At 48.8% G+C, this 22,261-nt stretch overlaps 1 protein-coding gene across 1 annotated transcript in view; it reads left to right on the top strand.

Moving 5' to 3' along the window:
* The first annotated feature begins 296 nt into the window (after positions 1–296).
* Positions 297–22,261, top strand: part of COL20A1 (collagen type XX alpha 1 chain) — a 53,494-nt gene continuing 31,529 nt past the window's right edge. Inside the window, exons 1-17 of the mRNA XM_017734122.1 lie at positions 297–664; positions 5,892–5,976; positions 8,317–8,427; positions 10,049–10,192; positions 10,430–10,588; positions 11,488–11,688; positions 12,875–13,030; positions 14,009–14,128; positions 14,299–14,463; positions 15,725–15,889; positions 16,815–16,987; positions 17,584–17,713; positions 18,198–18,343; positions 20,011–20,134; positions 20,594–20,733; positions 21,331–21,460; positions 21,987–22,129. Of these exons, the coding sequence (XP_017589611.1) occupies positions 5,904–5,976; positions 8,317–8,427; positions 10,049–10,192; positions 10,430–10,588; positions 11,488–11,688; positions 12,875–13,030; positions 14,009–14,128; positions 14,299–14,463; positions 15,725–15,889; positions 16,815–16,987; positions 17,584–17,713; positions 18,198–18,343; positions 20,011–20,134; positions 20,594–20,733; positions 21,331–21,460; positions 21,987–22,129 (2,280 nt within the window). The 5' untranslated portion in view covers positions 297–664; positions 5,892–5,903. The remainder of the gene's footprint in view (positions 665–5,891; positions 5,977–8,316; positions 8,428–10,048; positions 10,193–10,429; positions 10,589–11,487; positions 11,689–12,874; positions 13,031–14,008; positions 14,129–14,298; positions 14,464–15,724; positions 15,890–16,814; positions 16,988–17,583; positions 17,714–18,197; positions 18,344–20,010; positions 20,135–20,593; positions 20,734–21,330; positions 21,461–21,986; positions 22,130–22,261) is intronic.

The following is a 22,261-nucleotide window of genomic DNA, read 5'->3' as shown; positions in this document are numbered from 1 at the left end:
AAAATAAGTTTTGGCAGGGAGCTGGGTGTCTCTCCCAGGTGCTCCTGGTGCTGAGGATCTCATCCCGGAGGAGCTCAGAGCTGGATCCTACAGCTGGGGAGCCCGCAGCACCATCGAGCTCCAGTTCATGATTCAGCCTGTGGCCCTGCAAAACTTACAGATGTGCTTAATTTCCTTAAGCAAACGAAACACAACTCCCCTTCAGTGCACATGCTGGGCTCTCAAAACTATTTAATGGGATGTGAGTGAGCCTGGACTGACTTCATCCCGGGGAGTCTGAGGGTGGGCAGAAGCCAGGACTTGTTGCTGCGTTCTAGGAAATCAGCGTGCAGCCTCCCAGGCAGAGATTTTATTTTATTTCATTAGCAAAGCCCCTAAAAGCTGTTTACTGCTGCCCATAGAAGCAGCCTCTTGCTTTTCATGCTTTATTTGGCCGCGGGAAGGGGCCAAGCCGTGCATGTGGAGAGGGAGGTGGGGGAATCCCATCCCTCTCCCTCTGTTCTCCCTCCCCTTCCTTATCCCTCCTGACGTCTGGGAATTGAAATCTTTAATCACGCCGAGGAGCAGATGAGGCGCCAGGGCAGCTTGTCCCACAGCTCCAGAATGTAGCCGGACCCGCCGCCCGTCCCGGCTGACTCCAGGGGAAGCCGCGCCGCTCCGAGAGGTCGGTGCCGCGTTCGCCTTCGGGGCTGGGTTTGCAGCGATGCCGAGGAGGGGCTGTGCTGTTTTGGGGCACGTGTGGGTATCCCAAGCAGGGAATTTCTGTAACGTTTTGCTCTCTGGGAAGCTTGGAATTGGTGCAGCGCCGGGCAGGGGTGACAGGTCCCATCCTCTTATGGTGAAGTGGCTTCAAGACGCATTCCCTGACAGTCAGTCAGTCTAAATACTGCCAGGACTGCCTTGGCAACTCTTTCGGGGCTGTGAGGAATGCACTTTTTTTTGTTGGTTTGATTTTTTTTTTTTTTTTTTTTTTTTTTTGGCCTTCTATTTTGTGGTTAATTGTCCAAAACTGCAGGATATTGCTGCCAGAGCGTACTTGGAAGGGTTTGCTACCAGTGTGGGATTTTCCCACCTGGATGAGTGGGTGGGTTCAGCCTGATAGGCTGGGGGAGCTGCAAAAGCTCAGCCTGGGAGTGCAATTGTACCTGTTTTGAGTCTGGTGCTGTGATGTTTGAGACCTTTTGTTCAATAGTGGAACTGAAATAGAGGAACTTTCCAGGAGAGAACAGAAAGGGGTTGATGAATTGGGGTCTTTTAGTCCGTTTTAGGTCCTTTAACCAGCAAAGCACTCGGGGAATGTGGAACAGATTTATTCCCTGCAGTTGGCTGCCTCGGGCAGGTCCCTGTCTCTTCTGCAGGGCTGCCCCTGGTGCTGCTCATGTGTCCAGCAGGGAGCGGGACACGAGGTGACATTGCTTCTGCCAGCACTTCTGTGCAGAGACAGTGATGACCTCTGGCATGAGGAAATGTCCCCAAACTGTGGCTGTGGAGGATGGAAATAACTCACAGTGCCTCCAAATCCTCACCTTTAGTTGTGCTGATTTAAATATGTGGCAGGCATTTTTTTCCCTTTAACTAACGTGACAATATGTAAGATTTCCTGTACAAAAAAGGGGATCTCTGACTGCCTTAACCTCCAAATCCCCTCCAAGCACACAGCTGGAGCAAGTGGAAAGGGGTGTGTTCCCGACACACATTTATTTTCCAGGCCCTGGAAATACTCACCACATGCTCCATATGTTGCTGCCTCCAAATTCCTTCCCTGGGGGTGAGTAACAGGGGAGAGGCATCAGCGTGCTGCGGGCTCCCTGCCTGCCAGCAGGCTGCTGTCACTGTGGTCCCCTCAGTCCCAGGGTCCACACTCAGCCTGGCTGGCTGGTGGCACCACTGATGGCAGAAATGGATGGGGAGGGACCACAGAGTCCTGGGGTGGGGGCTTGGCATGTGGCAGGCGAGTTGTGGAGAGGGAGCTCCTCTAGAAATGTGTTTTCCACCACTTCAGACAGGTGCATTTGTTATTCCTGATTTACAGGCAGGAAAATGAATGTTGGAGAAGAGGCAGAATGGCGATGGGTTTTCCTCTGAGCAGGCAGAAGAGATGAAGTCCCTGTTTCTTGCTTTAAAATCACAGTAAAGATCCACACCCTGGGGTCCAACTGTGCCCAATCTGTGTTAAAACCAGGATTACTGTGAGGGTGGGGAGGCCCTGGCACAGGATGCCCAGAGAAGCTGCGTCTGCCTCATCCCTGGAAGTGTCCAAGGCCAGGTTGGACGGGGCTGGGGGAAGGTGTCTCTGCCCGTGGCAGGGGGTGGAATGGGATGAGCTTTAAGGTCCCTTCCAGCCCAAACCAGCCTGTGGTTCTATGATAATACTGAACTGATCCTTACTGATGCATCAGGGTGGAAGCTCCTGCCTGAATCAGAGCCTGCAGTAAGCCCAGATCGGTGCAGGCAGGAGGAGTTGATTTTTCTGGACTTCAGATCCCATATAACCCTGGTTAACGGGAAAAGATCACACACAGACCAGTGCTTTTGCCGGAGCTTGGCATCCTGTTTGTCAGGAGAGTTGCACAGAAATTTCAAGGAAATCAAGAGCACTTTGGTGGCATTACAAAATGGCAAAAGTGAATTCAGTGAAATGACCTTGTTAGAAGATGTGAAGAAACAGAATTTACTCCAATATGTATAAACTGTTTTCCTTAATAATGCTAATGTATTTTTAGTGCATCACATGAAGAAATCTAAAGCAATACTGTTTTTCTCTTGACATGTTCCTTTTTTCTCCATTGCTTGCATCTCATACTGAGGGCAGTTAAAGTTTTACCTGCCCTGCACCGGCTCCCACCGTGTTTTCAGTTGGATACAGCAGAATAATGCTGTGAGGAGGCTTGTGCTGGTTTCATTGGGCTAAACTGTCCTGTTTGACTCCAGACTGCTGAAATCTGCCCTAATCCCGTCACTGTTCATGTCCTTTCTGTGTTTCATTCATTGTTGTTTGAGGTAACTGTTACCTTGTATTTGCTATTTACAGGATCTTGTCAGAATTCTGAGAGAATTTTGACAGTTTTTTCAGCCAGTATGTGCTTTTTTTGGAACTGATATTATACTTAAATTTCTACAGTATGAAATTGCCTAGAATATATTAATTTTTTGCCTTATTTTAAAGATATTGAGCCTTTGTTGCTCCCATTGCATTAGTGGTTTTTCATCTGAAAAATAAACAGACCACACTGGAAGGACTGAATTTGATTAACTGAGGATTTGCAGCCCAGCTTTTGATGTTGGTATTCATGTGTTCTTATTTATTTGAACTTTTTGTGGATATTTTTGCTAGTAATTCCATGGGAAAGTGACCTTGTAATTCAAAGGTACCGTATATTTGCTACATTAAAAGTGAGGTGTTGCTCTGTTTGTTGCTGGGTTGTGTTTTCTCTCAGGATGGCACCACTGAATTTTCTTGGAGAAAGTTCCAGTGCTGCAGTGTGGGGTGGAGGGTGCAGCTCAGCACACCCCGGCTCCTGCCGGACACGGGGAGCCATGAAAAAAACGGGACAATTCCATCCGGGATGCAGGCTGGGGAAAAACCCGGACTGGATATTTCCTGGAGTACGGAATGGGGAAAAAACCCGGACTGGACTTTTCCTGGAGTGTGGAATGGGGGGAAAACCCGGACTGGATTTTCCTGGAGTACGGAATGGACTCTTGTGAAAACCCGGACTGGATTTTCCCTGGAGTACGGAATGGGGGAAAACCCAGACTGGTTTTTTTCTGGAATACGGAATGGGTATAACTTAAATTTCACACTTAACATGTTCATGTGTTCAGCTGAGGCTAATCCAGAGGAAAATAAAGGGAGAGAGATTGAAAAGGGAAACCCCAGAATATTCTGTTGCTGAAAAATCCCTTTGTTTTGCTGTTTCTGTAATCTTTATAGTAAGCTTTACAAAGCTCCTCTGTGAGGTATCAGACAAGAATTTTGCAATCAGAACCTTCTGCTATTTGAGGTTTTCCTGACGTCCAAGCTTTCCTGCCCTGCACTGCTATTTAACCTGTTGTTGTTGTTTGTGAGTCTCAGAAGATCCCTCCTGCCTGCCTTCCCACACTCAGTTACCATCGTGGCCTATTTGACATGATCTATTGCTTTTCTTCTCACCTGAACAGATCAGTTCTTCCGTAATTCTTCCTTTCACAACTTCCAGAACTCTAAATTAATTCTTTTCCACTTCTGAAAGAGAATAATCCTTATGCCTAGTTAAAGCAAATCAGGAGAATGGAAAGTTCTGTAAGAGGTGTTTTCAGAGAAGCCAGAACCTTCCCCCTGCTCTCTGCCACTCTGTTTCTTAGTTCAAGGAATCTGAAAAATGCCGACTTTTTGCTGCTGTTTGGAACATGCACCTCTGCAGCCAGGGCAGGCTCTGCTTCCCTGGAGGTGACAGTCAGAGCCCTGAAACCCACCTGTAAAATGTTTGCTGTTTTTTATAAACAATGACCTCATTTTATTAGCTGGAAATATAAAGCAAGTGCTTCCCATGGCTAAAGGCTTCAGTTACACTGCAGTTGTTCGGTTCATCTTCAATCAAAAAAAAAAAAAAATCACAGACAGGGAAGGGTGGTTAACAACTCCCTGTTACAACTTGCATGTTTTTCCGTTCATTCTTCCAGCAATTTAGATCTGATTTAAACAGATCATGCCTGGGTCACTCGTGCATATTTATTTTTCCTTGAAATTGCTACAAAGCTGCTGTTTTTGAAGGGAAACAGGCATTTGCCAGGAGCCTCTGCATACCTGTCCATCGAAGTGAATAGAAGTGAAATGTCACTGCAGGAGGCAGGGCTGGTTCTGCCAGAAGCAGTGAGGCTGAAATGTGTAGCACAGAGATGACAAAAGGCCAACAATGTGCGCTTAAAACCCAGTTTGTTGAGACCCACATGAGGGGATGGCACTGTTTCCATCAGGGTGACTTTCTGCTGACGTGAAATTCCTCACCCAAACTGAAGAGCACTGAAATTCAGGCCAGCAAAGCCAGCTGCAGGTGCTTAAGGTCTGTGGGCTGAGGCTGGCTATCCTCGGTCAGTCAGCTTTGGCCGCGCTGCAGAGGTTATTTCTGAGTCACATTTATCCTCTGCTATGGCTAACCCTGTAACTGCCACTGCTTTCAGTCCGTTCAGTTAAAGCAAAACTGTTCCAGCAAGTCCTGAATGCAACTTCTTAGGAATGAAGTAAGAAATAAACCCTTTCTTTTTAAACTGTTCACATACAAACTCCACCGGGTCTGTGGATCCCTCCTGCTACAAAATTGCTTTATCACAGCAACTGAGGTCATTAAATCAGTGGTTTGAGGAGCCTGGCTGTTCCTCTTGATGCTTTTCATCTTAAGATCGGTGTATGCATGGCAGGGACATGAGAAACGTGCTGTCTGTACACCTGTAATGATCTTGGTCATGATAATCAGAAATAATTACTTCTGTACAATTTAAACCAGAAGTTATTCTGGAATCTGTCTGTCCAATCATTTGCCAGTGTTGCTCATTTCCAGATCAGAGCAGAACCCATGGCTTTGAGTTCCACTGCTGAGATTGTCCTGCCCAGAGAGCAGTGCCCAGCCCCAGCCCCAAGCAGGCTGAGAGGAGTGTTCCCCACCAGGTTTAGAAACACAGTTTAGTCCAAGGCACTGAACAGCTGTATTGGAGAACCAAAAAGATAAAATAATATGTAGGAATTGCAGGAAAATCTGTGTGTTCTTCTCCACCCACCCTTTCAGTGCCATCAATGATACCTTGAGCTGCAGATCCCAGGTTGTGGTGGCTTAACTGAGAGCTGCAAAAAACTGGATTTAGATGTGATGAAATATAACTTTTACTTCTCCCTCCTGACATTTGCCCTCTTGTAGGTCCTGGTCACAATGCTGATTCACACTTGGTTCTTCCTTGCCTGCCTACCTGTGATGAGCCATGTCTGGGGACGAGTGGGCCAAGGTAAGGAGCCTGCCTGCCCTTGTGGGGCTGTTCCCTTGTCTGTCCCCTGGGATAACCCAGCCCTTCCCGTTGGCAGTGGCACCACTGTGAGGGACATTCCCAAAGGCAGGCTGGATTTCAGGGGGCTGCTGTGCTCTGGTGTCTGTTGGTGAAGCTCCAAACAGCCTTTCCCATGCATGAAGAGAGATGAGGGATCAGGGGGCCCATCTGGGGAGAGGCTCTCTATCCCTCCTCACTCTGCCAGGCATGTCCTCATCTCTGGCAGCAGTCCAGCCACTCCCTTGCACCAGGGATGCATTTCAGCCTGTGCAAGCAATGAGGGGGTTATGTGATCAGTGGGAGCCTGAGAAATAGGAAGAAAAAGGGTGTTACTTCTTTAGTCACGGCACCTTCCTGCTGCTTTGGGTGTATATGATGAGATGTGGTGCAACATCTGGGTGAGAAAGCAGGAGGTGATTCCTCCTGTATCATCCTGCTCCCCAGAGGGACCAGAAATTACCTACAGCACCTCAGCACAGCCTTTCTGATGTGGAAGAACCACCTTAATGTTATGCTTGAACGTTGTGTGGAAGAGCACAAAGGTTTCTAGAAGGTGATGGCACTGCAGGGGTGGGACAGATGTGTCTCCCTGTTGTGTATCTTCCACACTGCTGCACTTAAGCCTGGTCTTAACTCCCTGTCAGCTGGAGAGCAAGGTTACAGCATCGAATAGTGCACATCTAACGAAGGGCAAGGAAACAGTGGAGCTTTCATGGCACTGGGGATCATTTGCATCCAGCACATAATGGTGCTTTAGAGGATGATGTCCTTTCTGGTATGTCTGGGGACATTCTTGTCTTTTTAGCTTCTGGGCTCCTAGAGTGATGCCCAAGGAGCTGGACCACACTTGGCCAAAAGAAGAAAACTCCATGTTTAATCTAACTCTGAATTCCCCTCATTGTTTCATGATCTTCGACCATTTCTCTTAGGCATGATTTTGGGATTTGCTTTTTGCCCTTCACCCCTCTTTCCCCTGTTTTCTTTCTTCCTCTTCAGATTTGCCTGGGGTGAGATGTGAATCTGCCCTTTGTTTCCCCAAATAGTTGTCTGCTTGTTGAGCAGCCTGCAGGAAGTCTCTGCAAGGAAAGGTTAAGGCACAGATGTTGAGCTGAGGCAAGCAAGACCTCACTGCCAGCTCTCACTGCTTTCCTGGGTGGTGACATCATGGCAGGGATGTCAGGAGGTGTCTGGGCATCATGCAAGACCAGAGCAGGGACTTGAGGAGCCCTGGGTGGCAGTTTGGCAGCACTGACCAGAAACTCCAGGTCAGCCTAAGCTTTTTTTTTTTTTTTTGTGAGTAATTGTAAAGGAAAAAAGATTGCTAACAGCTGCAAGTGAGGGGAACACTTGGGTGCAGATGTTTATAGTGTGCTCACTCACTGCAAATTAGGGCATCCTGCTGGAAAGGCAGCTCTGGGCATGGTGTCAGAAGGAAGGGAGAGAAATCTGCTGAGTTGCCATCCTGCATCCAGCCAAGTGAAAAAGTTTCATATGGTGACATTTGTACGACAGGAATCATGGATTCAAGGAGTGACACATGAGCTCCAACCTCTAGCTGGGGTTAATAGATAGCTGTGAAATCTGGAGATGATAAGGGAATGTGCTCTTTCTTCTCTTTACCTCCTTGTCTGATACTATTTTTTTCCTCAGGATTTGTCATTTAGTTTGCAGCTCCCTGCAGCAAACTGATAGAAGCTGGTGCCCATGAGTTATGGTCCTGCCAGGAGCTGTTATTTACACTTTATCAGGTTTTTCTTTCCTTTTTTTTTTTTCTTTCTGTTCTTTCTAAACCCAGTTGGTCCTTGGAGCTGCCTCTGAAATGATCTTTGCAGAAGTGTGGGATCCATCACCTGGGGAATTTCTGTATTTCTCAGCAGCCCAAGCCTATTGAAGAGCCTTGCTGAGCCCATTTACGTGTTTGCTGCCCTCCCATTTCACGTTTGCACTGAACACTCTTGCTGTACAAAAACATTCAGCATGAAAGCTCCTGGAAGAGCCCTTCAAGACATGAAGGGTGCAGAGAAAGCCCTCACCTCTGTGGGAGGCTGCTTTACCTTTCTGCAGGGGTGTAAAATGAGCACCTGAGAAACTGCTCTTTGCATGCGAGGCTCCAGGCCTGCAGAGGTGCAAGGGGACTGCAGGAGCTGCCGTGCAACCCCAGGGGATGCTGAGGACTTGCCTGGGATGGTGAAGGTTCCCTTTGTACTGCAGCTGTTCCTGCGTCCTTAGAGGAGACAGCACACATAGGTTTTGTGGGAGGAATTGCACCGTAACAGCACGGACATATCTCCTCCTCCCCAGGGTCAGGCCGGCTGAAACTCACTGTCCTCTCAGAAGACAGGCTCCAGATGAAGTGGAAAGAGACTGAAGGGAACATCAGTGGCTACAAAGTTCGGGTAAAGCCCATGGCAGGTATGTGCTGACACCCTGGACATCAGACCCAGCAGAGATTTGTGTGAGAGGGAGGGACTGAGCTCCACCTTTCATCTGGTGGCCAACAGGACCTAAGTATGAGCATTATTTAGACCTTAAGGGAATAGAGACAAGGCAGAGGGACTTATCCTGTTCTGGTTCCAGGTGTTTATTTCACTGGGCTGGACATGCAGTATGGACAAGGAGCCTTTCTGGCCACAGTGGGAGCAGTCTGTAGTGCCACTCAGTGCAGGCACAGTCCCTTTATCACTCATTCACAGGAAAGAGATGAAATTCAGCTCTGTTCATCCCAGGGGAAAGGTTTAGCCAGAAATGCTGCTCTTTAGGACTCTGTGAGACAAATATGAAAAAGGTTCATTGCCTGGTTCTTCTATGGGAGCTCCCAGCTCTCCCACCACCTGCAGGGACATGGAATGGGAAGACTTCGACCCTATTTGTGTGGGGAGACTCATCCCTCTTGCTCCCTACCCCTACTCCCTGACTTCAGATGTTGAACCTGGTGGTGTTGGAAGGACACGATGTCCCGTAGTGGGGAGGAGGGACTGCAGGCATCCTTAGTCGAGGCCTGGCATTCGGTTTCCAGTCGCTGCCGCTTTCCCAGTGAGCCGGAAAAGGGAGCTGCCGGGCAGGAGTGCGGGCGGCAGCTCCTGTGATCATCTGCCCGCTTTTAGCTCAGCCCCCACCTGTTTCCCAAGCTGGAGCAGGAGGTTTCCCATTCCTTCCCTGCCCTGCTCCTCCCCTGAGCCTCAGCTCAGCAGAGATTGATGAGCATCCCGGGAATGCAGGGAATCCCCACCGGCCTCTTAGCACATGCCTGAGGCTTTCCCTCTTAGGCTGGGGAGTTTCCAGCCTTAGGCAGGGGCACAGGGACGGCTGGGTCAGAAACAGATCCATCTCCATAATTTCAAGCTTGCAGACCTTTCCTGGTCAGAGGGGTTTAGGGAGCTGCTGTGCCTGTCTCTGGAGCAATCGCTGCCTCACTCTATCTGCTCGCTGCCCTGCCAACACAGAAGTGCCCAGTTCTTGGCTGGTCAAGGCATTCCAGAACAGGGTCCAACAGCCTGGGACATGGCTGTGGAGGGGTCTGGAGGCAGTGCCAGCCCCAGAAATGAGCTGTCTCCTGCAGGCAGCAGCTGCCCTTGCACAGAGATGGGGCAGAGACAGCACAGCTGGGATAAGTAAGATGAGTCCCAAGTGCCAGTGGTAACCTCCAGAGACATCGAGTCACTTCCTCATTTTGTCACATATAACCTCAATCAGTTGGGTGTCTTCATTCAGCAGTTGCCAGTCTTTACACTCTGAACACCAGCTTTTTACTCAACAGCTCCTTGGGAAGCTGGTGAGAGTTGCACTAATACTGGGTGGGAAGTAATTTCCTAATTTGGGCACATATCAGGGACTTTAAAAACCCCACCTCTATCTTCTCCACTCTACATTGAGAAAAAGAGTAAAAATCGGAGCTCCTCAAAATTTAAAGAATAAATAGGAGCTAACTGCGGTCCCTAGGCAGACATTCCCTGCATTTCGGTGCTGCTTTTGCTACTGTCAGCTTAACTTTAAGCTCTGACAGGCTCTGAACTGTGGTTTCATCCCACCTCAGGGGACTCGGAGCAAGAAGTCATGCTGAAAACCAAGACTCCCAAAGCCACGGTGGGAGGGCTGAGCCCCACCAAGGAATACACCCTGCAGGTCTATGTGCTCAACGGCTCCCAGGAAGCCCTGTTTGCCAAGAGGAAATTTGTGAGTAAGTGGAGAGGGCTAAATTTTACCACTCAGAGCTCCTGAGGCTCCTGGGGATGTGGCTGCACAGAGCTCATCCTCTGGCACACACCCTGCAGACTCTTTGGCAATCACAGAGCCTGGTACTGTTTTGGTTGGAAGGCTGGAAAGGGAGATCGGGAAGATTCAGGGGATGAGGGAGGGACTGTGGCTCACAGGCCTCTCTAGATGGGCAATTTCTCTGTTTTTGGTCTTCCTACAGTAGAGGAACTCAAAAATGCATCCCAGACTAGAAATAACCGAAGGAATGCAGGAGCTGCATCAGGAAAGAACCTCACCTCCTCGGGGAGCTCGGCAGCTGAGCACAGTTGGGTGGCAGAGGCCACCCCACCACCCCTGAACACTGCTCTGTCCCAGACAGGTGGGTGCTGTCACCATTCTGGAGTCATACGGGATTGATTTTGAGCCACGGACTGTGCCGTGCTGCCATGGCTGGAGCACACAGCTGTCCTTAAAACCGTTCCCACTTTCTCCCTGCAACCTTCCTTCATCAGATATATTCTGTCAGTGAAACTTGCTAGCCTGGTCTCATCCTTTGCATACAATTCTTAGCTACAGGAACACAGTAAAACACTTAAAAATATTTGCCCCTCATTCCAGCCAAGCTGACAATGCACATCCAAGTGTCCAAATTCAGCAGATGCAAACTTATCCTTCAACTGAATGTGGATCCTTGGAGAACAAGCTGCTCCCTAAACACTGCGGCTAATGGTGCTTTTCCCCCTAAGCTCTGTGTTCCAAGGCTGGCTGCCGGTGCTCTACAAGAAGGATTTCCTCAACCTCCCTGGCTGAGGACTGTATGTAACTACAGAGTCTCATGTTTCCACGAGCTCAAAAGGGAATTACACCTGCTGATGGAAGAAAGATCCATCATGGCCATTATCCAAAAAGTCTTGGGTGTTTGTGAGCCACAGATTGCTGAGCTCTGGAGAGCAACTGGTATGAAGTCCCTTGGGATGTTTTCCCTGGTTTATATTTTACAAACATTCATTGTTTTTCATCATCAAGGATAATGGGAGGGACAAACTTGCTGATGTGATCCGTTACTAACGTTAACTCCTGAGCACACGTGCAGCCCTCTCAGAGAGGTGTGAATGAAGGTGGTGTCAGTCTATGCACTTATTTGCATAAATCTGTAGGAATTTTACCCTCTCTGAGGTCCTTACACCTGTGTCAAGTGTGGCTCAAATCAGCTGAGAAGTGGGGTTCCATGGGGATAACACAGTTAGGGACAATGGAATTTTTCTATTTGGAGCACAGCAAAGGACAGAGCTGAAAAGAAAAGGCAGAAGGGGATTCAGCCAAAGAGCTCCGGAGAAACGACAAGAAACCAGCCGAGTGTGGAGGCCAGCGTGACAGAAACAACATCAATAACCCCAAAATCATCCCCGCATACTCCTGAAAACGCAGAGCGAGAGTCTCCAGGAAAAGAAAAACCCCCAAAGGATTCACTGAGGCGAGGTGAGAAGGGGTTCAAACATGTCTTGCTCCTTCTTCCCTGCTCTTTTCCCTAACACACACTGAATTCAAGCTTTCCACCCCACCCTCTGCCCCCCCAGAGTACAGTGCTGCTGGTTGTGCTTCCAATCACTAGGTCATGCTTTGGGAGCTGTCAGAGCTCACTGGAGAAATTTGGAGTTCTGTAGAACAACATGAATTCTAAGGAAAGCTGGAGTTAGGCCAAAAATTCCTTCCAGATGATTTAATTTATTGATTTTAATTGATTTGGCACTATTCTCTCTTCAATGTTGTCATCTCCCCCTGCTTCTGGCAGATTCGTGTAAGCATTTGTGTTCTTCAGCAGAGCACCCCCAGCCATGGACCTTTCCAAGGTGTTTCCTTTCCAAACACCAGGGATGTTTGTTACCCAGCCTGCTCCTCCTTCTGGGCTTGTTCTTCGTGTTTCACAGATAACTGATCCATGAGGATCCTTCAGATTCAGTTGAGACTGAGATGGCTCCCAGCTTGGCTGAAATGGTGTGAATGGGATGGGCCAGAGAATCTGTGTCTGTGATGAGAGACAGGCCCCTTTGGAGCCTGATAAATCTTAATGGGATAATCTGTTTCCCCTCCACCAAAGATGCAAAATCTGAGAAATACTCCAGGAAGATGCATTCAATTAGCAACATGCTGTATCTTATCCTCTGCTAAGCTGAAGGCCTGGCGTGGGGACGAAGGCAGGGCTGGAGTATCCATGGTGCCAGCAGGTTTTTACGGGGAGATTGGATTTAATATAAAGCCATGAAATAATTGTAGCCCACAGGGGATCTCGTGATGGAATGGAATTAAGCAATCACCTGCAATTCTTGGAGACTTAGGCTAGATAAAAGGAAGCACTGGGCTGGGGCTGAGATGGAATGGAGCTGACAGCTTGCAGAGGGCAGTGCTTGGGTTAGCACACGCTTCTGGAGAGCATTAACCCCTTCTTTGCAGAGGTGCAGCTCCACACCACTCCGTTTCTTGGTACTGACATGGGTTATGCTTGGCTCTGTGGTTTTCACGAGATGCTGGCATGTGCCAGACTGGCAGATGGTCTATTCCACCATCCAGACAAGGCCCTGCACAGCAGATTCGCTTTTTAGCTTAAAACTGAAGCGGGTTTCCTCCTTACAATTGGTTCTCTCAGTATCAAACCTTTCCCCTGCAGGCTCCCAGTTTCAGTGTGACACACCTGCAATGACTGATATCGTCCTGCTTGTGGATGGGTCCTGGAGCATCGGACGCAACAATTTCAAGCTCATTAAGGAGTTCCTGAGCAATCTGATTTCCCCATTCAGTATTGCAGAAGACAAGATAAGAGTAGGTAGGACATGCTCCTGTTTCCTGACCTTAGGATGTTGATGTTTGAAGGGGCCTTGGTCTCTTGCTATGTGCTCCTCTTGGGAGCTCTTATTCCTTTAGGATGCAGTCCTAGAGCTGCTCTTGGAAGCTTTTCCCATCTGGTAGCAAGCTCTGGCCTCTAGTGGCTGTGAAAAATATCTGCACAGTGAACAGAAGTGCTGTCTTTGGGCAGCACCAGCTTGGGTGGTGATGCTGAGATACTTTTGGGATTTGCTACCATCTGTGACGAGGTGCTCAGCCACCAATGCACTGTGTGCAGTGGCAGTGCCACACTGGGGCTGCTGTGAATTCAGCTTGGAATGGGGCTGCTTCCAGCTCTGAATGCTACTGACAGCCGGGCTGTACATGAAATAGGATGATGTAAATCTCTCTCAGCCCTTGAAACTGATTGTTTGACCCTGATTAACTTTGACACCTTATCAAACACCTCTGATCATCATGAGATGATCATGAGAGGGGTGTGTACCCCTGTACCCCGTGGGGTCTGAGGCATCGCTTTGCCGCCTGCATGGCAGGACCATAAAATCAGGGAATATCCTGAGTTGGAAGGGACGCACAAGGATCATCGGGTCCAAGTCCTGGCCCTGCACAGAACACCCTGAGAATCCCACCCTGGGCCTGAGAGCATTGTCCAAATGCTCCTGGAGCTCTGTGAGGCCTGGGACTGTGACCACTGCCCTGGGGAGCCTGTTCAGTGCCCAACCACCCTCTGGGGGAAGAACCTTTTCCTAATGTCCAACCTAAACCTCCCCTGACTCAGCTTCATGCCATTTTCTCAGAACCACACAGAGAAGTGGAGTTAGAAGCCTCATCTACTCACCCTCAGTCCCTTTCATTATTTTGTGTCATCCTTCCTGGCAATCCTGAGACCGGCTCCCAGAGTGGGTCTCCTGCAGCTCACCTGGGCTGGCTGGATGCCCATAGCTCCTGTTTTTCCCAGGGCTGTCCCAGTACAGCAGTGACCCCCGCACGGAGTGGGATCTGAGCGCTTACTCCACGAGGGAACAGGTGCTGGAGGCCGTGAGGAATTTGCGGTACAAGGGTGGCAACACCTTTACAGGTAACTCCTTACAGGGCTCTAAACAGCCCTTGCAGCGACAGTGGGGGAAGCTGTTCCCATGGGAAAATGTGCTCTGTGGGGCTGTGGCTGCTGGGGAGCAGAAAAAAGAGTAAAGGCATTGGGGTTGTTCGGAGGGCTGTGGCACATCCTCCATCTCTGCTCCTCCCCAGGTCTAGCACTGACCCACGTCCTGGAGCAGAATCTGAAACCAGATGCTGGTGCCCGGCTGGAGGCTGAGAAGTTGGTAATCCTCCTGACTGATGGGAAATCCCAGGATGATGCCAACCTGGCTGCTCAGACCTTGAAAAACCTGGGCATAGAGATATTTGCCATCGGTAAGATCACAGCCATTGATAATCTGTAGGACAAAGCCAACCTATTTTTGGTCATCTTTAAATTGAAGATTATGTTCCCTCAACTTTGAAAGAAGGATCCTAAGGCTGTAAAACTGAGGTAGTGGATGAGACCTCATTACATTGAGGCTAAGATGAAAATTAACTCATTTATTCAGCACAGGCAGTGTTTTCAAATAATATTTTTTTTTTTAGGAAAAGCATTCACATGGGAGATGTCACACCTCCCATCTAAAGACCTTTGGGAGCCTCAGGGACCTGTGCCATGAGAACAATATTCTCAGCTGTGGAATTAGGCAAGAGATGTTGTATTGGGGATGGCAGGAGACCTCCTGTATTATTACTGCCTCTCACAACTTCCCATTTCTCTAAATAACAGCATTATCTGCTCTTCACTGTCCAGCAGCAACACCAAGACACAAAATGGCCTTGAGCAGCTCCGGTCTTGATGACCACAAGGTCTGCTAGAGACTGATACATGAGCAATAAAGTTACATAAAAACTCTCCTGAAATTGCAGTCTCCAAAAGTTTGCGCTAAGCTGTGTTGGGAACATGCAAGCGAGCGTTTATTGCATAGGGTTATGTGGGTAAGTGGCTTTTATGGAGTGAGGAGAGCTGCTGAGCCTCCTTGGACAGTGGTAGGGAACCTGTCCTTGGACAGTGGTAGGGAACCCTGAACCTAGCTCTGGGAAGCAAAATGAGTTGTACTGTGGAGCTTGGTCTGCAGAGAGTTAATGAGGATGAGGAGCTGAAGGATGGGGATGCTCTGTGATGGAGAAGTTCTGTTATACAAATGGGCTGCTTTTTGCTCGTCCCTGACTCTGTGGGATGCAGAGTGATGTTCTGATGAACAACAGGCTCTCTGTGGGGAGTGCTAGCGCCTCCTAAATATAAAATGGTTGTTTGTTCATTCAGTCCCTCATCCGTTTATGCCAACAGCCTCTCAGGTTGAAAAATACCTCCCTTCCTGATAGCAAAGCCTGCAAGTGGTGAGGAGGCAGGAGGACAGAAGGAGGATTCACCAGACTGTCTCCAGGTTGCTAAAGGCCTTCTGAGCTGAAAGCTCTTCCCAGGCTGGGCTGAGGTGGTTGCTGCAGGAAAGCTCAGGGCCACTAAGACACCACTCTGCCACTGGGACAACTGGGAGGCTGTTCTTGGAGAGCAGGGTGATGGTAAACCCACCTCTGGGGAGTCCCTCTGCTCCTGTCTGGGGAGGTTCTCAGCCTCGTTCTCTGGTCGCAGGGGTGAAGAACGCGGACGAGGCGGAGCTGAGGCAAGTGGCCTCGGAGCCGCTGGAGCTCACCGTGTACAACGTGCTGGACTTCCCCCTGCTCAGCTCCCTGGTCAGCAAACTCACACGGGTCCTGTGCACCAGGATCAAGGAGAGGAGCCACAAGGAAACCACAGGTGATGTGGGACCTCCTTGGTGAGAGCTTCCTGCTGCTTCTTCTTGGTGGATAAAATCCCCTCAAGACAATAATAACCACTATATGGAAAAGGAACTTCCTTTCCCTCTTCCTTTATATATGGTGTGATAAATGTGTTGTAACCATCTTCTTTTCCGAGTTTCTTCCAACGAGGCAGAAAAAGCAGGAGAACTAATAGGAAAATATACTAGGGAAAGTCTATGGAGTAAATGTGGAGGTAGGGTGAGGAAATAATAAAGCACCTAAACATATTAGTTTTTTCTCCACAAAACTTTTAATATTGGATCTCCAACAAGTTAAAATCAAGCAGCCATTTCTTTCCTTTGCTGGGAACAGCTTGCATGATGAAGAGCATGAAGAACCACTCCAGATGTTAACTTAGATCCTCAAGAGAAATATTGTGTACATATTTCCACCTCTTTCTGCTCTAAGATTGACCTAAGCAGAATGGGAAAGTCTAAATTTCAAGCATACTTTCATTTAATGCTCTGGAGATTCATATTAATAAATTCATTTATTCTTACTGATTTGTATTTGGCATAATTAGACATTTTACAAAGGTGAAGGTTAGGCTGAAGAAAAATGGGCTTGTCCAAAAAGAAACCAAAGTAATTTTTGCTTGTTAATTTTGGCAAATTTTTGAGATTAAGGAACGCAGACTTGTGTTGAAGAATTATTTGCAGCACCCAGCAAAATACACAGCCTGTTCTCTATGGAGTATTTATGTTCTCTGTACAGCCAGTTTTAAAATATTTATTTCAGAGCAGTCTGGAACAGTTTCTATACTCTATAGGGAAGGAGACTGCAACTTGGTTTGAAAAATGTCACTCATGTTTATGAGCTGGAAAGTACATTTGGCATGAGAAGTGTGAATATAAGAAAATAACTGTGGTTTTAATTCCTAGGCAGCGCTGTGAAAGATAACCCTGCCAACACGGGTCCCCAGATCAGCCCAACTGACCTGAAAATATCTGCTGTGACCTCCAAGAGCATGCACTTGGCCTGGAGCCCTCCTCTGAGACCACCAAAGAAATACCGGGTTGTGTATTATCCATCCAAGGGTGGGACACCCAAAGAGGTGAGAGACCTTTCCCTGGACACCTGAGACTGCCACAGCTTCCAGATGGTGGCTGGCAGTTTAAGGAGGCTTGGGTGGACAAAAAGAGGATGGCAATGGGGTATCAGTTAAGCCAGAGATGAAATTAAATGCACCATGAGTGTAAATGTGAAGAGGTAATAGGGTGATAAGATAGAAGACTCTGATTTTTCTCTTAGCCAGTGTTATCCCCTCCCTAAATAATGTGTTTTGACTTGGAGAGGACTCTCAGGTGCAGAGAGCCAAGGATATCTGGGATGGATATGATTTAAAGAAGCAAATCCAAATCGTGGACGAATTTCCATTGATTTCAGTGAGAACATGGCTAGAGTCCTGTGCTCAGTGTTTGCAGAGATCCCAGGTTTAGAGGACAGGAATCCTTTTTGCCTCTCACCTCTCTGCTTTGGGGAGATGCTAGCTATCACAAAGTGCAGAGAGAGGGCAACTGGGCTTCATGTTTCTGGGCACAGATCTGCCACGGAGAAGCCACACTGGCCAGGGATGGCCAGTTCAGCCGTTCCATTGCTGAAGGGCAGTAGCACCTCCCTGCCCTGACAGCCCTCCCTTTGTGCTTGCAGGTGGTTTTAGAGGGAGCAGAGTCCTCTCTGCAGCTGTCCAACCTGACCTCGCACACGGAGTACCTGGTGTCGGTGATCCCTGTGTACGACACCGCGGTGGGGGACGGGCTGAGAGGCGTCACCTCCACACGTAGGTCGTGAGTAGAGAGAATTGTGCTGAGGGGTGCTGAGGAAAGGCGAGCAGAGCTCGATCTCTGACCACCTCAGACTGGAGAATGCCATTGTACATTTCCTCACCCCTCAAGTTCGGGCTATCTACAGCTCTCTTTATCTGCGGAGGTGCTCAGAACTCAACCAGGCGAGATCCTGAGCAACCTGTGCTTTGAGCAGCAGGTTGGGCCAGAGACCTCCAGGGATCCTTTCCACCTGTGTCATTCTACAAAGCAGAATGTGGCAGTAACACACCCTGCTAGAAATATATTGCAACTCCTCGCTGGTTTTTTATCCATGGCGCTGAGTGAATTAAACTCTCTGTAAAGTAGAGACTGTGTTAGATGTGGGGTGGGTGCCTGCCAGCGTGCAGTAGCTGCTGTAAAGCCAGGTGTCCCCTGGGTTTTGAGTTGTTGCAGACCTCATACACTGAAGGTACCTTTGTGCCTTATTTTTCTCTTTAGTGCCTTTGTCTTCCCCTCGTTCCCTGCGCGTCTCTGAGCTGAGCCACAACAGTCTGAGGCTGAGCTGGAAAGCAGCCCAGGGAGCCACGCACTACCTGGTGCTCTGCTCTGCAGCCCCTGATGGAGCAGAGGACTATACAACAGAGGTAGAGTTTGTGACAATAATGATAATACTGTTTTTTCTCTGTCTGGGCTGAGTTTAGTGCTAGCTCTAAGATTTGGCAATTGGTATCATGTGGTCAAAGAAAAAAAATCTATCAGAATTATTGCCAGAAACAGCTTTCATAAAAGATTCTTTTTTATGGTTTGTCTCAAAGTGATTTATAACTGTGAGGGTTTCATGTGGGAAATCAAGGCATGGGAGAGATCTGACTGCCTCCTGGGGCCCTGGAAACCCAGGCACTGAACTCACATCCTTGCAGCCCCAAGTGTAATTGTTGTATCCTTGAGGCTGTACATAAACATCTTGACTGTGTGTGTCTTTAAAAGTTAACTGAAAATGTGTTAGGGCGGATTTTGCTGACATCTGAAAACAGACCTATGACACTGCAGATGAAAGAAACAATGCTTGACGAATGGAAAATCCTTAAAAACATCTAAGAACGCTTCGTTGTGCATTTTAACACATTATCTAGAGTACCTGTAGGCTGAGGATATGAATTTTAAAAAAACAAAGTGAGTGGGGAGGAACATTTACTGCCTCTTTGACTAAGATTGCCCCTCTGAATGCACAGCAATAGAGGCAATTGCAGGATGGTTTTCAAAACAGATCAATTAATACTCTGCTTTCAGTGCATACTCATGGGGTTTTAATAAGATTCAGAACATCTGAAGCAAGACCGACGCTCAAATTTGTATTTCAGAATATTAAAACATTTCCACAGTTACCTGACCTACTCCCTGTTAGAGTGCAATGCTCCAGGCCGATGGGATGTCTGCAAAACCAGCATTAAAATGTTCCCAGCTTTTTATAAACTGTGCTCCAGTGTGTGCAGACTCCTAAGTGTCCCCGTGGTGCCTTTCTGCAGCGAGCAGGCTGCGGAGCAGAGCGGTGCCCGTGCCGTGTTAGCAGCAGATGGCAGCAGCCCGGCTGCTCTGGGGCTGCTGGCAGCGCTCCTGCCAGAGCTTCCCGTGTGTCTGAGAAAAGCGGGATCACAGCTCTTGAATACCCCCCGATCCAACCCAGAGCAGCAGCGTTTTGGTGTGAGAGAATCAGGGCTCTGCAGAGCAGGGTAGGAGGAGGTGCTGTGTATCCCCAAAGGGCAAGAGAGACAGAGATCACCTGCCCAGGTGGGGAAGGGACTGGAGAAGAGGAGAATGAGGGGAGACATCATTGGGGTCTGCAGCTTCCTCATGAGGGGAAGTGGAGGGGCAGCTCCCCTCTGTGCTCTGTGTGACCAGCGACAGGACCCGAGGGAGCAGCTGGAGCTGTGTCGGGGCAGGTTTAGGTTGGAGGTTAGGAAAAGGTTCTACCCAGAGGATGGCTGGGCAAGGGAACAGGCTGTGAATGGTCACAGCAGCAGCAGCCTGACAGAACTCAAAGAAAATTTGGACAACACTCTCAGGGACACGGTGGGATTCATAGGGTTTTCCTGTTCAGGAACAGGACTTGGATTCTGATGATCATTGTGAGTCCATTCCAACTCAGGATATTCTGTGATACTACGATTCTAAGACCATTCTAGATTGGAGAGGACCCCTAAGTGTAACCAAAGGGTCCTTGGCCCATGCCTCTGTAAGGTCCTGCTCTCTTAAGTGCATTGGGAGGTACCCTAGAGCTGAAGGGTACCCTAAACCCCCTCTCTGTTGGCAGGTGAAGGTGACCCAGCCCGAGGTGCTGCTGGAGGGGCTGTCCCCCAGCACTGGGTACTCTGTGGCAGTGTATGCCATGTATGGGGAAGATGCCAGTGATCCAGCCAGCATCCAGGAAACCACCTGTAAGTGCTGCTGCTCCTTACTGAGTTGTTATTAAACACTTAAGGCAGGAGGGACGTGTGAAATGAGGTGCTTCCCATATTGTGCATCTGGCCTCTTTCCTGCTGGATCTGAAGCAAGTATTGGTCCTCAAGGGGATGTCTAATTGCATGGTGAGCTGTGAAAAAGGAGTGATGCTCCCCTGGTAATAAAGGACTCCTGAACTAGGTGTTCCTTGAAGTCTTTGTTGTCTGGGGTGGGAGAAAGCAATCATCTGGCTCATCCTCACCTAAATCTGCGGCAGCCCTTCATAAGCTCCCAGATGTGTGTGTGGTAGTGAATAAAGAGAATATTTGCCTGCATAGTTGAATGAGCCTCTTGGTTCAAGGTGGGATCATCTGAGGGCAGCAGGAGGCAGCGGGTGGCATTGCCATTGTGCAGCCTGTGAAGGCTCAGAGTGCTGTCACTAACTGTTGTTGCAGTGGCCTTGAGTCCTCCCAGGTACCTGAGCTTCTCCGAGCTCAGCCACGCTTCCGTGCGGGTCAGCTGGGAGGCCGCGGCCCCGGCCGTGCGGGCTCACCACGTCACCTATGTCTCTAGCAGAGGGGGCAACGCTGGAGAGGTGAGTCCTCAGGGGCTGGGGGAAGGAAAAGGAGCTTGGGAAGTTGGATAATGCCCTGTTGTCCTTCAGCTGCATGATTCAGGGAGAGCTTGTGTGCTGGCAGTGTGTTAACTCTGAAATGGGCACTTTTGCTGCAATTATCACCAAATGCTGACCTCTCTGCAGCTGTGCTCTCTAGAGCCATAGGATGGTTTGGGTTGGAAGGGACATACATAACCATCTAGTCCAACTCCCCTGCAGTGAGCAGGGACATCCTCAACTAGATCAGGCTGCTCAGATCCCCATCCAACGTGGCCTTGAATGTTTTCAGGGATGGGGCATCCACCACATCTCTGGGTAACCTGTGTTAGTGTTTTACCACATTTGTTGTCAAAAAGTTTTCCTTATATCTCATCTGAATCTACCTCTTTTAGTTTAAAGTCAGGACCCCTTTTCCTATAGCAACAGGCCTTGCAAAAAAATTCTGTTCCCATCTTTCTTATAAGCTCCCTTTAAATATTGAAAGGCTGCAATAAGGTGTCTCTTTTTCTTCAGGCTGAACAAGCCCAAGTGTCTCAGCCTGCCTCATAGAATACTCACACAACTCCCCCACTGCAGGTGGAAGTTCCTGGCACTGCAACATCCACTGTCCTGAGACCTCTGTCCTCCCTCACCCAATACTTCATCAGTGTCAGATCTACATACGATGAAGGGGACTCCTTTCCAATTACTGGCAATGTCACCACCTGTAAGTAGGCAATGGAAATACTTCTGGTCTCAGTAAGAGATGACAAAGTTGGTTTGTGGGTATCTGAACTGGGATGTTTTGAAGACTGGCCCCAGCAGCTCGTGGCCAAAACCCTTGCACAGAGTGCAGATGGCTGCTGTTCTTTGTGTGTGGAGTATGTCCAACTGTGTTATGCTCAAAATGAGGTGGAAGGGATCAAGAAAAGAAGCAAATTAAGAAAAGAATAATGTATCCCTAACATCTGCATCCTTGAGAGCCCTCCTAGCCTTCTTCCCTTTACAAAACTGGTGTGATATGTGTCCTCTCTGTAAATGAGATAATCTTTCTTAATTACAGCTTTAAAAATAATTTACCCCTGTCTGTCCTGATGACTGTTGTCATATGGGTCTGAAGAAGCGACAGACAGGCTGGTCTCAGGCATCTGCTTGGTTGATGTTGTGCTCCCCAGCCATCTGCTCCCCACCTTGGCTCTGACATGGTGCTGTCTGTGCCTGCACTTCAGCTCCTTTCCTTGTGCATCCCTCAGTGAAGGTCCCTGCTCCTCGCGCTCTGAAGGTCACCGAGCTCTCCGGGAGCAGCCTCCGCCTGCAGTGGGAAGCTGTCGCTGCCTCGGATGTGGTTGTCTATCAGATCAAGTGGAGCACAGCCAGTGGAGAGAAGCCTCAGGAGGTACGAGCCCACACAGAGCTCTGGGGAGGCTGGGCTGGCTCTGAACTCACCTGCAGGAGTGGCAGAGAGCTGTGTAAAACTATTCAGGCAAATGCACTCCAGCAATTGAACAGCTAAGCAGGGTCCCCTCTG

This window comes from Corvus brachyrhynchos, unplaced genomic scaffold (assembly GCF_000691975.1).
Source record: "Corvus brachyrhynchos isolate BGI_N302 unplaced genomic scaffold, ASM69197v1 scaffold10, whole genome shotgun sequence".
NCBI lineage: Eukaryota > Metazoa > Chordata > Aves > Passeriformes > Corvidae > Corvus > Corvus brachyrhynchos.
Note: the sequence above shows the minus strand (reverse complement) of the source record. Positions and strands in the feature narration are given on the sequence as shown.